The sequence below is a fragment of the Rhineura floridana genome, chromosome 7, assembly GCF_030035675.1.
Source record: "Rhineura floridana isolate rRhiFlo1 chromosome 7, rRhiFlo1.hap2, whole genome shotgun sequence".
In the NCBI taxonomy this organism is placed as follows: domain Eukaryota; kingdom Metazoa; phylum Chordata; class Lepidosauria; order Squamata; family Rhineuridae; genus Rhineura; species Rhineura floridana.
In genome coordinates, this window is record NC_084486.1 from 73995 (window position 1) to 89209 (window position 15215).

The 15215-nt window shown below is 39.6% G+C and overlaps 1 protein-coding gene across 7 annotated transcripts in view; it reads right to left on the reverse strand.

Moving 5' to 3' along the window:
* The window catches only part of SEC24C (SEC24 homolog C, COPII coat complex component), a 64270-nt gene that overhangs the window by 21660 nt on the left and 27395 nt on the right, over positions 1-15215 (reverse strand). For all 7 annotated transcript variants that reach the window (XM_061634585.1, XM_061634586.1, XM_061634590.1 and 4 more), the window contains 8 exons: positions 14195-14322; positions 12454-12592; positions 10871-10986; positions 9849-9973; positions 9339-9530; positions 5220-5313; positions 3449-3565; positions 1041-1211 (listed from right to left, as the gene is read on the reverse strand). In XM_061634585.1, coding sequence (XP_061490569.1) covers positions 1041-1211; positions 3449-3565; positions 5220-5313; positions 9339-9530; positions 9849-9973; positions 10871-10986; positions 12454-12592; positions 14195-14322 — 1082 coding nt within the window. The remainder of the gene's footprint in view (positions 1-1040; positions 1212-3448; positions 3566-5219; positions 5314-9338; positions 9531-9848; positions 9974-10870; positions 10987-12453; positions 12593-14194; positions 14323-15215) is intronic.

The window sequence follows — 15215 nt, forward strand, 5'->3', positions numbered from 1 at the left end:
TTGCCGAACTGCCCTTACTGTCAAGAAGTTCCTTCTAATGTCCAATCTGAATCTACACTCCTGCAACTTAAAACCATTAGACCTAGTCCTACCCTCTGGGACAGCAGAGAACAAATCTGTACCCTCCTCTATGTGACAGCCCTTTAGGTACTTAAAGAGTGCAATCATGTCACCCCTCAGCCTTCTCTTCACCTGACTGAACATGCCAAGTTCCTTCAACCTTTCCTCATAATACATCTAGTAATAAAATAAATTCTACATGTCTAGAAGGAATTTTTGTTCCCCTTACTAGCTACTAATTGAATAGTCATTCTTCAGCGTAATGTAACTTTAAGAAAAATGATTTGCTAATGCAAGGCAGATTTTTTTAAAAACAAGTTTTCAAAACACGTAGTGGGGAAATTCCTAGAGCATGACAGGTTAAGATAGAAATTAAATCCACACATTTATTGAGTGTATACTGCTTGCCCAGGAGGAATTCAGCACAACGTCAAGATAGTCTTCTGAAAGAGCAGCACTTTAAAAATAAACCATTGTATTTTCTGTACATTTTTCATTTATATGTTACAAAATATATAAGGATCTCATTGATAATTATACATTTTATTATGTATAAATGTTAAGCCAACTTGGATTGTTGAGCCAACTTGAACTGCTAGTTGATAATACAAGAATTCAGGTTTCAGAGAAATCAACAAGCAGGCCAGTATGGTTAGCGAGTAAGAACAAAAGAGCTGCTCTTTCTGTAACTGGAAAGAGCTTGCACATTCTAACTAGATAGATAGATAGATAGCTTTATTATGGTCAAAGACCAGCATACAAATACACATCTTCAAAAAAACAATTTTCATTAAAAGTCAGAGCTTGACAGTTCTAACAAAGTCTATTAAAAACTAGTTCTAGATCTTATACAACTAACTCAGGCTGGTCGAATGAGAAAGTTAGTTAAGCTATTTTATTTGCACTCCTCTGAGATCAGCATGGCAGCCACTGTTTACTAAAATAATTAATAGTGAGCAGGCATCAAAGGTAAACCATACCTGGAAATATGTGTATTTATAAAGGGAGCCACCTGTTTGACAAGGAACAACTCCCAAGGTAGCCACATCCAAATACTGATTTGGAAAAAGGAAAAGATCCACACAGCAGCCTTGTGTTACACATTCCTTGGCTAAGTTGTTATAGAAGCCTGTCTGAGGCTGAAACAGAGTCTAGGGAAAGAAAGAAAAAGCAGAACAGAGAGATCAGAAAGGAGATTGAATACTGAGGACATAGTAGTTTGACAACTTCTAATAATACAATACGTTTAAAATCTCCCCTCAATCCTCACCATGTGATAAAAATGGAAGTAAAACCAACAACAGTGTGTATGACTTCAAGTATTTCTGGGACATGAAAGTGTTCAATATTGCCATACCTGAGAGGTGTATACTTAAATCTATTACTGCACTCTTGTAAACATTGAGAAAAGTATATCACAAGGCCAGTTTGCAAGATTCTTGATGAACAGTCTAGGATGTTTTTAGCAGAATTTCTTAATTTAAAAGCTTTTCAGACCATGTTTTAAACTTAAACTTCAAAGCAAATTCTAAAACTGGAGGCTATTTCTTTGTTTGTATTCGGAAGTTTGTTCCCTCAAGAGCTTTCTACAATCTGACCGATGACCACAGTTCCTAGGATGTTTAGAGGGCAGAAGGGAGGGAAAGAAGGTTTTTCCCCTCAAAATTATTTTAATCCTATCTGCCATGACTGTATTGCCACGTTTCTGGAAGAATCTAGATGTATAATCGAGGATCCTTAGGAACGGCATGCATGTGCATGGCCTCTGTCCCATAATTCATGTCTTATACCCGATTGATTAGGGTGCATATTGGTTTGCACACTGTAATTGCAATGTATTGGAAGCTGTAGAGCTTTAAACACAGGCTTTCTGACATTGGCTCTAACAAGCTAAAAAATGTTTCACTCTGTGTTCAAAAACAGCACGTGGGAAAGTTACTTCAGTTAACCAAAACAATCCAGCTTGTCTCATACCCCTGCTCTGCGAGGTGTGCTTGGTTTATGACTTTTCCAAGCTGAAGAGGGACAGTGAGCTTAATTGGTTTACAAATGTTCTCACCCTGCTTGTGTAAACAAAACTCTTGATAACAAGAAAACAAGCTGTTATGCCTATGAAAGGAAAGCTGGGGGTGCAGTTGCATTCTGAAGCCGAAGCTGTAACACATGCAGGGTCAGGAGAGATCAACAAAAGTCGCCTGAGGGGGAAACCAGCAATCTAGGTGCTGGGATGATAATGATCTCATATGTATAAGGTACCCCCTCCCAGAGGGTCTTTTAGGTATAAATACAGGACCCCTAGATCAGGGAGATTAAGCCTCAAAGGGGCTGAAAAAGCCTCAAGGTACCATCAAGAAGCAACATCAAGGATTCAAGAGTCATAACTCCTCCCAGACCAGAGATTCTCGCTGCAGCCGTTTGTGAGGTTCCCAGCCAGTGAGACACATATAAGACAGGAGCACAGGCAGGGGGAGGGAGGTAGAGACCTGTTAGCCACTAGTTCATTTTAGTGTTTTATTGCCTGCAAATACTGACAGTTCAATGTAACCAGCTTGCTTTAATAAATCATTTAACTTCTTCACCACCAGATGTGATCATTGCCCTTTTGAAATCTGGAACTAATTTGTCTTGTGCTTGGCCAGGGCTATGGTAATACAGACCTTATAGAAACAAGCTACAGAAGCCATTTCAAGCACAGTTTGCTAGACTGGAACAAAACACTTTGCAAATGGCTTTGAACAGTTGGCTTAATTGCCAAAGTACAACTGGCTAGCAAAAAATGAGAATCCGTGAGGTGATCTTTCAAAGAGCAGAAGCCATTCCTGGGTTTGGTGATTCTTGCTCAGTATGGGAACTGGAAGGTCTGCACACACATCTTCCTGTTAAAAAAGGAAGAATCTCTACCAACTCTCTTCCCAAGCGATGTTCAGAGCAATCAGATATACAACATAACATCTTCATTATTAAAGCAGATGAAGAGAAAATGAAGATTCAGAGTGTTTATATCTCGGCTTTTGTTCTAGGAATTTAATTAACATGTTTTACATATAGGATTCTTTCTTTTTTGCTTGTCGATGTCAGGTGGCTGAGGAAAGGGGAAGCCATAAATTTTCCTACTAGTACCTGCCTTCGGTATCACCACATTTAAAAACAGCCATTTCACTTTCCTGTGAATTACTTCAGGGGGTTCCAACTAATGAAGAAATCTATACAGCTTTCTGAACTGGTATGTCCCTCGGGTGTTGTGGAGATTATTGGAAGAGAAAATAAGGCATTGGGTGTGACCATGGTGGTGAAAGAAACATGTTGGAAATTGGAAGGGATAAAGGAAGAAAAGCCTGAGGAAAAGATATGAAGAAAACCCAAATGCCACCCACAGAAGACCCATTACCTTTTCTTTATCAGTATTTATCAGTTTCTTGTCATCTCTATTCTTCAGCTTCCCTGGAGCCTCCGCAATAGGCAGTGATGTATGAAATATGAAGAGCTTGCCAGCACACTCTGCTGCCTGCAAGTAAGCAAACAGAAGTCATTAGCTTAGAAGCAAATATGATAGTTGAGAGACTCTGGGTTCTCAAACATCCTCAGTGACCGTCTCGTGGACACATACATTGTACTAAGATATTACATGCCATCTTCTAAAAAAAGCAATTTAGCTCATCCATCCCCTTTAGATGTAGAACTAAGGCCCCAAATACTTTAGAACTGATCCATCATCTAAAGTTGTTCTCTCTGCAGTGTTCTTTCTCTCAGCATGCTGAAGATAGAACTGCAATCACAGGAAAGCAGAAGTCTTATGAATACACTCCCATCAGCACACTTACAAGACTGTTCAATTCATATGAATAGTCTCACATGAACAGTTATTGGCTGTAATGTTACCTGCTGCCCCAACATATATTTACATTAACACTACTATATTTTCTTCTTCTCCAGTGTTTGGTAAGAGAATTAGGGATCAAGTAAAACTTGACAGCAGGTGGTAGTAGCTACAAGCTACCGGTTACACAACCTGCCAGTTACTGAAGCCCACTATGTTTGTCCAGAAGACTGAATGCTACCTCTCAAAGAAGACGACTTAAGATTTTCAGGAAAAAATATGGACAAACAGTGGCCATATGAACTAGGGGGTGGGTGGGTGCTTGACAGTCCTCAGTTTTAACATCCAGCTGCACATATATTGCTTTCACATTAGTTAGATTAACTCTGTAGGTTTGCCAAAGCTCCAGTAAATCCCTGAGCTGGCTTTTCCCCCCTCTTTCCTCCCTGTCCCTTTTTCATTGTATGTTGTATCTTTCAGATTGTTAGCCTGTGGGCAGGGACTGTCTCATTTAAATTGACTTTTTATGAGCTGCTCTGAGAGCCTTTTGGCTAAAGAACAGGACACAAATCCTCCAAATAAAACAAATAAAATGGTTTCTAAGTTTGATACTTTAAGGACAAGTTTTCAAAAGGCAATACAGCACCAGATTGCTGACTTCCCACCCATGTGATCTCAGATAACTATTTTTTTTAAAATCACAAGTTCTGTAGTAGCTTGAAGACAATTTATTGTGACACTTTTTTGTGGTCTAGAGCCCACAATGTATGAAGTGTTGGCAGATGTTTATAAGTGTGAGAAAAATAGACACGGGGGGGGGATATAGACGATCGCACTAAAAGGCCATGAGATGCAAGATGCAACAGTTCTGTGATATTTCTATTTGAGTCTCCAATGTATGCTAATTCTTATCTTGTATACATTTGAGATATGTAATTCACAAAAGGTTATTCAGACATCTCTTGGTTGCTTTTGTTACAACTGAGTAACATAATGATTAGTTTTTAAACAATTTACTAGAAGTGAATGATCATTGTACAATTGTATTGTAAACTCTTGTTTTCAATACATTCCTGAAACCCAATCCCATCCTTATTTCATAAGGTGCTCACAGTACAGAATACCTTTTTGCTTTTTCAGTTTTACCAGCTATCATATTCTATAATGCTGTAGTGCAGACTGCCGTTAAATAGCCACTTTAATTGCACATTGTTACATTTCCATTATGGATTAAATGCTTTATACATTGGCCTCCTCCCAATATTTCAGCAAGTTTACTAAGTGTTCAAGAATGAAGAGATGATGTAAGTCAGTTTAGACTGATCATGAATGTTTAACAAACCTTCAGAGCCTCCATGCCGGCCTGAATTACTGGAGCAAATACAGTTTCTGTTTCTCTTGTATCTGCAAACATATCTGGGATTTGGTCCAGCAAGCTGCAAATAAAGACAGTTGAAGTTAAAGGGCATGTAAAATTCACCAGCTGAATTCCAGTGAGTGAGAACTTACATTTTGTAGATTAAAGGTACTATCATGTTCATTTTGTCCTTTGTAAGGGCTTCTGGAAAAAAATTAGGAACACAAGAAGCTGCCTTATACGGAGTCAGACTGTTGGTTCACCTAGCTGAGTACTGTTTACACTGACTAGTAGTGGCTCTTCAGGATTTCAGGTAGGGGTGTCTTCCAGCCCTACCTGGAGATGCCAGGGATTCAACCCGGGACCTTCTGCCTACAAAGCAGATACTCTACCACTGAACTATGGCCCTTCCCTACGTTGTTTGCTTCCTTTCTATATGTGTGGAACAGCAGATCTTGAGTCAAGTACTCACCTTCTTCTTTTCTGTTTGCTTAACCTTTTTCTGTATCCAATAGGTACTTGGGACTAGGATGTTACTACATTGTCTAAACTGTGTAGTAGCAGTTTTAATGCTAGGACCACTGTGCTTTCTTATGGCAGTGCCATCTTGCAATTATCTGTATCCATTGTTCACAAGCAAGCTAGAATACCAGTAGTGGGAAGCTCACAGCAAATCCAGCTGAATACAGGCAAGAGCTTATTTTAGCCTACTTTATGGTGATGAAGCAACAGCATTTCCCTGCCACCACTGCTTCCATGGGATGCTCTCTGGTGGAACTCTTCCAGAGCGGTTCAAGGCTTACTACAGCTTGCCTAATGGGATGATATCAGAGAACCCTCAGAAGTCCACTGTGATAAGTTTACTTGTGAGCGCCACTATTTGGACTTTGCTAGTTTTGCAACTCAGTCTAAATGTGTCTAAAGCTTCATTTAGTCCTGTATTGTGAGGTGAATTTCAGCTGGACAAGAAACAGTGCAATCTACCACATGATTGCTCAGCCTTGCACTTCTTGGCTTATTACAACTAGCAGAAGGGAACTGACTGGCCATGTTCAGGGGTAATAAATATCTTTTTATGCAAGGCAGCAATCCCAGCTACTTTGCAAAGAAGCACTTGTGAGGCCACTCCACTCCTGAGGTTACCTTTGTGAATTAGCCTGGGATACCTCCAAGACCATCTCTGTTAGCTTAATCAGAGGTAAAGAATTAGACAGTGGTATACCAACAAAATCCCTAATATATCTTGTGCACTCAAGGACAGGTATCCATTCTTACGTGTTGTGCCATTCACAAGATATCTGCTAAGGGGTTGAAAATTGCTTCAAACTCATTACTGAACTTAGAATTCCCTACAATTAGATACTTTCCTGCTCAGTGAACATCTATCAGCTCCAAATGTGTGGTTTCAAATGTTCAGGCAGACAAATATTAGGTGTATAGCAATAATCAAAACTACACTTCCAGCACAACACAGGCTAGTTATACAGCTTCTACTACTCAAACTCTCCTGAGTATATTCAAAGTCAGATAAATTCAGCAGCTTTTTTTTTGAGGGATGTTCTATGCTTTTATGCTAATGTTGCTGTTGTTATCTTATAATTTTTATAGTAAGTTGGCAATATTATAGAGTGTATATAGTAAGTGGTAAGTATTGGGAGAGGGGATGGGCTAGCAGAATGTTGGCATGTGCTGTATGGTGACTGGCTGAGTGTCTGAGAACTGAATAGTATGTGTAAAAATGTATATGTTTTAAATTTAAATTTTAAGCTTTTAAAAAACTGTTTTAAATATGTGTTTCATTGTATTTTATGCTGATTGTTGTGAACCGCCCAGGGAGCTTCGGCTATGGGCGGTATATAAATTTAATAAAATGAAATGAATGAAAAAATGAAATGTTTAATATTTGGAAGCTTTGACAATTGACAGACAGGTAAAAGTTTACAGTAGGGTTTAGTTTAAGTTTGTCAGTTAGAGGGCAAGGTTTGTGAAGGCTTGGTTTAGAGAGGACTTGAGTGATTTATCTTGGGGTAGTGAAATTGGTTATTGGCATAGAGATTAAGGAACTTATTAAGTGTACTATATTTGAACTAAAGAACAACTGTAACCACATGCTTAAGAAATGGCTTAATGTAACCTTGTTTATTTTGATTTTCTGTTCAGTAAAATTTGGTTTTCAAACTTGCCTAGTTCTTGGTCAGCTATCAAAAAAGGGTGTAAGTGTTGGCTGAACATAAACAAAGGTTTTGAAATAGCATCAGTGGTGGTAACAGAGTTAATGTATTACTGTTTCTCTAAGGTAAAGGGAGCAGCCCATAGCTGTGATCTTTTTAAAAGGCACAAAGAAACACAGGGGGGTGAGGCTTGCCCATAAACCTGGTTGTTTATAGCATGGGGTTATGGGAATAAAGCGGAGTATCTAGTAGCAGCATTGCTATAATAGTCTGTTGGGTGAATAAAATGTGTCCCCAACTGCCACAGTGTGGTGGCAAGTGAGGGTGGGGGCTAGACACAATCATGACTCAAACTAAATTCTTATGTGAACGCATTTAGGATGTGAATTGCATATACATTCAGTGTATCTGTTAGACACATATATACACACACACACATACTAGAATGTGTGTAGGCACAATGGTAAGGTACTTAAACAAGGTTACATTGGCCTGTTTCAAGGCTGTGCAGAAAAATAAAAATTTCCCTTTCAGGGAAAATTCATCACAGTTCTGTCATCAGTTTGTTGAAATGAGAAAGTGAGTTCTAAGCATGCCCAGTAAAAGCAAACTTGCACAATTCCAAGACAGGGAAGAGGAGTAAGGATTAAAGTAGAATGATGGCAGCTGAGGATCACACAGGACAGGGATGGGGAACCTCAGGCCTGTGAAGTGAAGACGGTTTTCTGTCTGGTCCTCAGGCCTCTCCTCAAGCCAGGTCCCTTCATCAGCCCTGCTCTACATCCTCCTTGAGTTCTTCTGCCTGGCTGGAATGTATCCTTCAACTGTAATACTGGGTGGTATTCAATGCTAGTCCTACTCAAAGTAGACCCATTGAAGTTAAGACATGACTAACTTAGGTTTAACTTCAATGGGTCTACTCTGAGCAGGACTTAGCTGAATACAACCCAATGTCTTTTCCTTGCCAGGATGGAGATTGGATGTGTGTGTAAAAACCTCTGATGTGTGTGGCTGGAATGTAGCCAACAGTGCAAAGGAAAGAGACATATCTGTTGCTCTGTCCATTCTACATCTGGACTCTGCCCTTTTTGCCCCGGGCCCCTCCCACCACTGCTATGCAGCACCCAGAAGGTCAATCTTGAAGGAATACAACCCTCAGGTTGAAAAGGGTTCCTCGTCCTGACACAGGGGCACAGAAAAAGGAGGAAGGAGAGAACAGGCATGCCTAAAATGCCAGGTGGCAAACAGAAAGCAGGAGTAGCAGTAAGTCAATCCTGGTTTAGCTGAGGTGAGAAGCAGAAGCTTGAAGAAGATCATCTCCTTAAGCTTTACCAACCAAAGATAATGAGATGAACCCATCCAACACCTGGGTGCTGATGCCTTCGAGCCACTTGAAACTGAAGGGGTTCAAAGGGATGGAGAGGAGAGGAGATGTTTGCTGGTCAGCTATATCCATTCATTCAGAATATTTATATTTACCTTTCAACCTTAGCTTTCAAAGTGGCTCAGAATAAAAGTTAACAACTTTACAAGACACAAGATCAATAAAACCAGAGCAACAGTAAAAACAAGAAAACAATAGCAGCAAAATGCCATAAAACAATGACTGGCTTAGATGTGACAGTCTCTAAAATATTCTAGAATTTACTAAAAACCTTGTGCCTAATGGCTGTCAAGGAGGGTCCTGGGTGGGTGAACAGAGGAGGGCTATACCCCTCGCCTCTATAGGAAGAGAGTGCTGGCTCTCACGGCAGAGACTGAACCAGCCAACAACAAGAGATGCTCCACCCCCCAAAACCACAATTATTTTTCTGGGTTTCACATTTAATACATCATTTTGTTTAAGCTTACGTATGGGTAAAACCTGGGAATGTGTTTTATGAAAGCTACAGTAACAGGATATACAAACTATTTATTGCTATATGCCATTTACCTAGTGAAAACTGTGCGGGATTCATTAACGTTCACCAGGAAACCATCGAGCAGAGGTACAAACATATCCACTACATCTGACACAACCATCATTTGTGGCTGTGCCAGGGAGCTCTTCACATTATAGAAGTGCAGAACTTTGTTATAGGTGACAAAACCCACACGGATGGCTGATTCTTCCATGCTTCCTTCTCTGTTTTTTCAAAAAAAGAAGAAAGCCTTGAAACGCTAAGTCAACAGCATAAGGTCAAATAATACAATGGTATCATACTATTCTGCCCCATTATTCTACACCTAGCACACACTTGACATTCTTAGCAGAGAATACATTTGTTAAATGCTCCCACCTTGTGAATATTTTTATTGAAAGGCAAATTATTAAACATATTCTAAATAAGTACATTGGTAACAGTATGCTCCTCACAATCAAAATCTCTTGGGAAGCTTGCATTCCATATTAATTCTACTAATTTATGAGTTATTTACAATGGAATCTCATCTGCATGATTACCTGGGCAAGTAGTCCAGGAGAGTCTTCAACTCTTCACAGATCAGCCTTACCAAGCCACTTCTTATCGCATTGTACGATACATCAATCATGAAAATATAGGCAGGGGGGTTGGGATACTTGTTATTCTGTCAGAGAGGAACACTATTACTATGCCTTCATTACTAACATACATAGTTTTACATTGCTGTACTAGCATAATTCAAGCCACCTGCAGTTCTATTTGCAACAAGCTACACAATACCAAGGCTCTCTGTCTTATGTTGCCTTAATGGCTATGTTTGCTAAGCCACAATAAGCTATAGGAGAAATTCACATCATGATACTTAGCTGGGACATCACCACACCACAACAAAGGAGGTAATTATAAAAAAAAACTGGTAGGATGTATGCCCCAAGCGAGAATGCACAATATTATGCACTGCAAAGCTGCTCTCCCAATGATGTTCCTACAAATTTAAATTCTCTTTCCTTGAGAACGCAAAGGATGAGCATCAAAGTATTTTAAGAGCTTTCTATTTGGGGTGGCTGGAGAATAAGAAGAGGGGAAACTTTGAATTTTTAGAAACTTCTGTTTTTAGCTGTTTCAAGCAATTAAATTTATATGCAACATATTACATTTGCTTTATTGTTCTAGAACAGGCTAGAAGTGGAAATAAAGGAAGGAAATCACCAAATGAACTAGGAATAGACACATAGATGTGAACATTGCTCAACTCACACCCTGGATAGGATTTCCTAAGCTTGTTAATGGCAATCAACATATGCAAAGAGTTTAAGAGGTGAGAGTCCAACAGCAGACAACTACTATTTGCACTTCATCTTCTAGTTTGAAAGAATCTGATGGTCACCTGGTACAATACTTATGTTATGTGGGTCAACAAAGTAATCATGAAAATATTCTCTCCCTTGGCAGAATAAAGGTTCTTAAAAACAAACCTGCAAAAATATATTCTGCCCACTTTGAACAATGGGGGAGGGGTGACATTTACTTAGCATAGCACTGGACTTATAAGTCATTATACCTTGCAGTAGTCAACTGTTGCCAAGAACTCATAGGACCCCAATGACAACTCAGGTCTATCATAGTAGTCCACTCGCCTGCCCGTGTGATCCAAGTGCTGGAAGTAGTGAGATGGCACTGGGGACAGAAGGAAAATGGGTGGTGGGGAAGAGGGGAAAGAGAGAAAAAGAGGGATGCTTAAATACATGTAATTTCCTAGGTGGATTAATGATGTTTCTGTGGTAAGAACAACCTCTGGTACCAAACAGGACATTTTCGAAAACACCACTTGTAAGCTAATACCTCCTGGGTCCAGTTTCTTGCAATATAGCCAAATATGGACCAGTTTCATACATTAATTTCCTGTTTTTATCAATTATTCTCTAAAACCACAGCAGCTCCATGTTAATGAATACTGCAGCTAGCCAATTACATAGTTCATACATTATATACGGTATATAACAGCAAGTACGTTGGGAGGTCCTTGATATACAGTGTGAGCAAGAAATCTTATAATAACTGAACCAACCCTTAAAGCAGGATTCTACATTTCTACTTTCCAAGTGCTGAAATTAGTACCAAGAGCACTAGGGTATATGTAATCCTAATTAAAGGATTCTCAGGTTATATCTATTTGTTTCCAAATGAGAAATACTTAAGTTCTGAGAAAAGAAATTATATCAGAGAATACTAATGGAAAACATCTATACACATGCAAAGCTATCTAATGGTCAAGCTTTAGAATTAGCCTTGATCAAGGAGTTTATGGATCAAATTACTCTGCTGCTTGAGGGCTGTAGCATTTGTTGTCTTCCTACATAAGCTGCTAAGAGGAATACAACAATGACACATTCAGGGGTTTTATCCATAAAAATCAGCTCCAAGCAATCTAGATTGCACTACTGATACAAACTGGATAAACCACACAATATGTATTTTTACATTTATAGTTTATTCAGCAAGTTTTCTGTATGGAACGGTGCAGGTCACTGAAATCCTGCTTTCAACTTATATGCTCATTCAGCTACCTTTTTTGCTTTTGAGATTTCAGCAATTATGGCCTACTTAAGCATGCTTTCAAATGTATCTGTTCAACATAAGGAACAGAATTTTGCTTTTTAATGTTTGAAAGAAGGGATTCTCAGGAAGCTGAAGCTTGCATTCATTACTGAATTCTACATTTTTTTATGTGTATACTCACAATCTTTGTCTTCCTACAGGAACATAATGGAAAGAATAGTCTGCTACCAGCCATTGCTACCTAATCAGGTATGGCAGTAGTGTGGGGACCATCTTCAGATGTACTAAAACTGATGAATGCCCCCCTCATCTAAAGGCTTGATGCTACAAGCAAGCCCAACATGAAGATTTGCTCTTAAGCTTAAGAGTATCTGTGCATGCCCCATTAAAAGCTAGAAAAATTGCACAAGAAGTCAACACGTATGCATAAAGCTGTCTATTTCCACAGTATTATGGGACCATCATTAAAGTACTAGTAATCTACTCTGGAAGTTTGTTATGCCACTGGATTACCTTCTTTGTGCTTTTTTGCAGCTGAAATAGAACCATCTCCCTCCTCATCCTGCACAACAGAAAAATACTTACCCTCGGTGACACAACTACAGAAGCAGCACTGAAATCTTCTTCCACCTTCAATGAATTGCATAAAAGGGCACATGTAGGCCTTACACCTATTGCACCGGATAGGACCCGATTCTCCATGCTCTACCAAATAAGGAGGAGCCTGGAAAAAAAAATAAATCTTAATATCGGGGCTATTTAAAGTAACTTCCTTTTTCCTCCTCAACAGGTGGTATCTGGGAGCATGCCTTTGCACTTTGCTCTAGTGCTCATGAAAGCAAAGCAACAAGCCTTTTCCTACATCTGTCCTGTAATACAAGATCAGCTGTGTAAGATTATATCAAGATAAATCCCTTATCTTCTCTCATAATGCTCCCAATCGCAAGAAAAGAAAACTCATTCTTCAGTATAACTTTTACTGTAACTAAAAGCTTACAAGCTCCTTATTGAAACAGTCTGTTTGGTTAAGAGCACCTTACATTGAAGAGATAGAAATACAGACCCAGTATTTACTGGAAAATCAGAATCAATACCTACGTTTCTAAAAATATTTAGTGTGTTGCCACTGCTGAGACTATAAATGTAGCCTTTAAGGCAAAAAGTTCCATTTTTCAAGGCTTCCAAATGCCTCCCTGCACTAAGGAGCAAACATCTCTAAAGGACAGGTGCTACATTTCAACCATTCTTAAAGTTGGGTCTTGCTAGTCTCACTCCAACACCCCTTCTCCTGGATACTTCTAAACATTAACTGATTTAGAGTGTCTTATTTCTCCTAACAGCTGGATGGCACAGCTGCCAGCCATGTCCCTGAACTCTGGAAGCGACACCTGCCAAATCTAAAAAGGCTTGCATAGCCAGGCTCTGCATGAAACTATCAAAAGGCTTTTGGATGGCCATCACAAGACTTTTCCACCTACCCCCAATAAACATCAAGCTTCTAAAAACAGTTTATCAGACTGAGATAGGGAACTATTGAACTACATTAACAGCAGCTTCTGAAAGCGAAAGATCTATTCAACTTTCATTTCTCCATTGAAAGTTATTTGGCTCAAAATAAGGCTTTGAATGGCTGAAGCAGACTAGAATTATCTTGTATAAAAAAAGTCAGTTCATGGGTTCCATTTTGCTGTCACACTCTAACATACCCTAAGGCAGGGATATGCAGAAAACCACCTGGTTCAGTTTTTCATTCATTCCAATGGGAGAAAGTAAAGCACTGGCCTTTGGGAACAAGATCTGCAGCCATTCTCTATGAGTTGGGGATAGATGGGCAGTATACATGATGTCAGGTGTGAGGCAGTTAGACATGGCTGCAAAGGAACAATCAGGAGTCGAGAAATGTGCTCCCAATTGCTCCTTGGCAACCAAGGCTTATACTCGGTACCTTTAAAATTTGGTGCCAAATGCAAGATCCAATTACAGCCAAAAGTGGGGTTTGAAGTCAGTGCCAATAAGCAGTGACCAAGTCCAGCTTGGATGCTAAGGATCCGGCCCACTGGGCTGAAAAGGTTCCCTACCCAATATGGAACCCTGTGGGACTTCATAACACAACTGCTTGAATTCCAGTCCAGTTAGTTAGTGTTCAGCTAATAACCACAAGCACAAAAAACTACATGGCAAATAATTTTGAACATTTACTTGAGTGTTTATATTTGGATAGATTCATTAAATATCAATGTTAGATATGCATGACAAGTTGACACAATAAATCGAACCTACTAACAAATTCGCTATTTCGCCTAAAGACTTGGGATATCTATCTCACCTCTTCTGTAGGAAGTGCAGCCAATGGCTTTATAACTGCAGCAAGAGGAACTTGTGACTGTTTAGCCATATCTGAAGTGCAGGGTATATTATAGGATGTACACCTTATGTAGCGGGGACTTGCGTTGCCTGAAAAACAGAAGCAATCAAATCTCTACATATACATCAATACCAAACTCATAATTATACCCAATTCTTCAATTTTACTACTACCAGAGTAGCTAACAGTCACATTAAAAAAAATGAAATCATAAGCCAAACAATTAGAACATATCAAATAAAAGCGGCAAAGTAATAAAAACTGCTGGAGAATAATGCCTAAAAAAAAGAATGCCCTGCGCCCAGGCCAAAAAGGCATTAGAGTAGAATCCAGGCAAACATTCCTGGAATCAGCATTCCAGAAGGTGAGGAGGCACAACATAAGAGAAAATGCTGTTCCTAGTCACCATCCATCTAATCTTGGGATGGCACATGGGTAAGTTCACATGGAAGAACACACTCCTATGTGTATACCTGTTCTGTAAGGACATGAGGTTTCACAGCCTTCGTCCAAGTTGTGTAACTCAAACTACCCTCTGAAATAACCTTTCCTAGTCTGATGCCCTCCAGTCCCTAATCACTTGCCATGCTGGATAGGGGCTGATGGAAGTTGCAGCTAAAAACACCTCAAGACCACCAGGATGAGAATGGCTGCTTGAAGGTTTGCAGAAAAATAAGAGCTGGCCAAAACATAACCCCAGAGTTACCCAAAGGATGGAACCAAAGGAATGCTCACATGAACAGAAGGTACTTCCACTCATACAAGGAAGCAAGGGTGCCCACAATTTCTAACTCCTCCCTCTACTTGCAGACCCCATGTCATCCCACGCCGCTCCCCCAAAGATCCCCTGAGATTAGGATCAGCTGGGGGGGCAGGGGGAGGAGACAGAAAAGCCCCATTCCTTTACCTGAGCATTATTATTTATTATTTCCATTTATAGACTGCTTACTATCCAAAGATCTCAAAATGGTTTACAATAAAA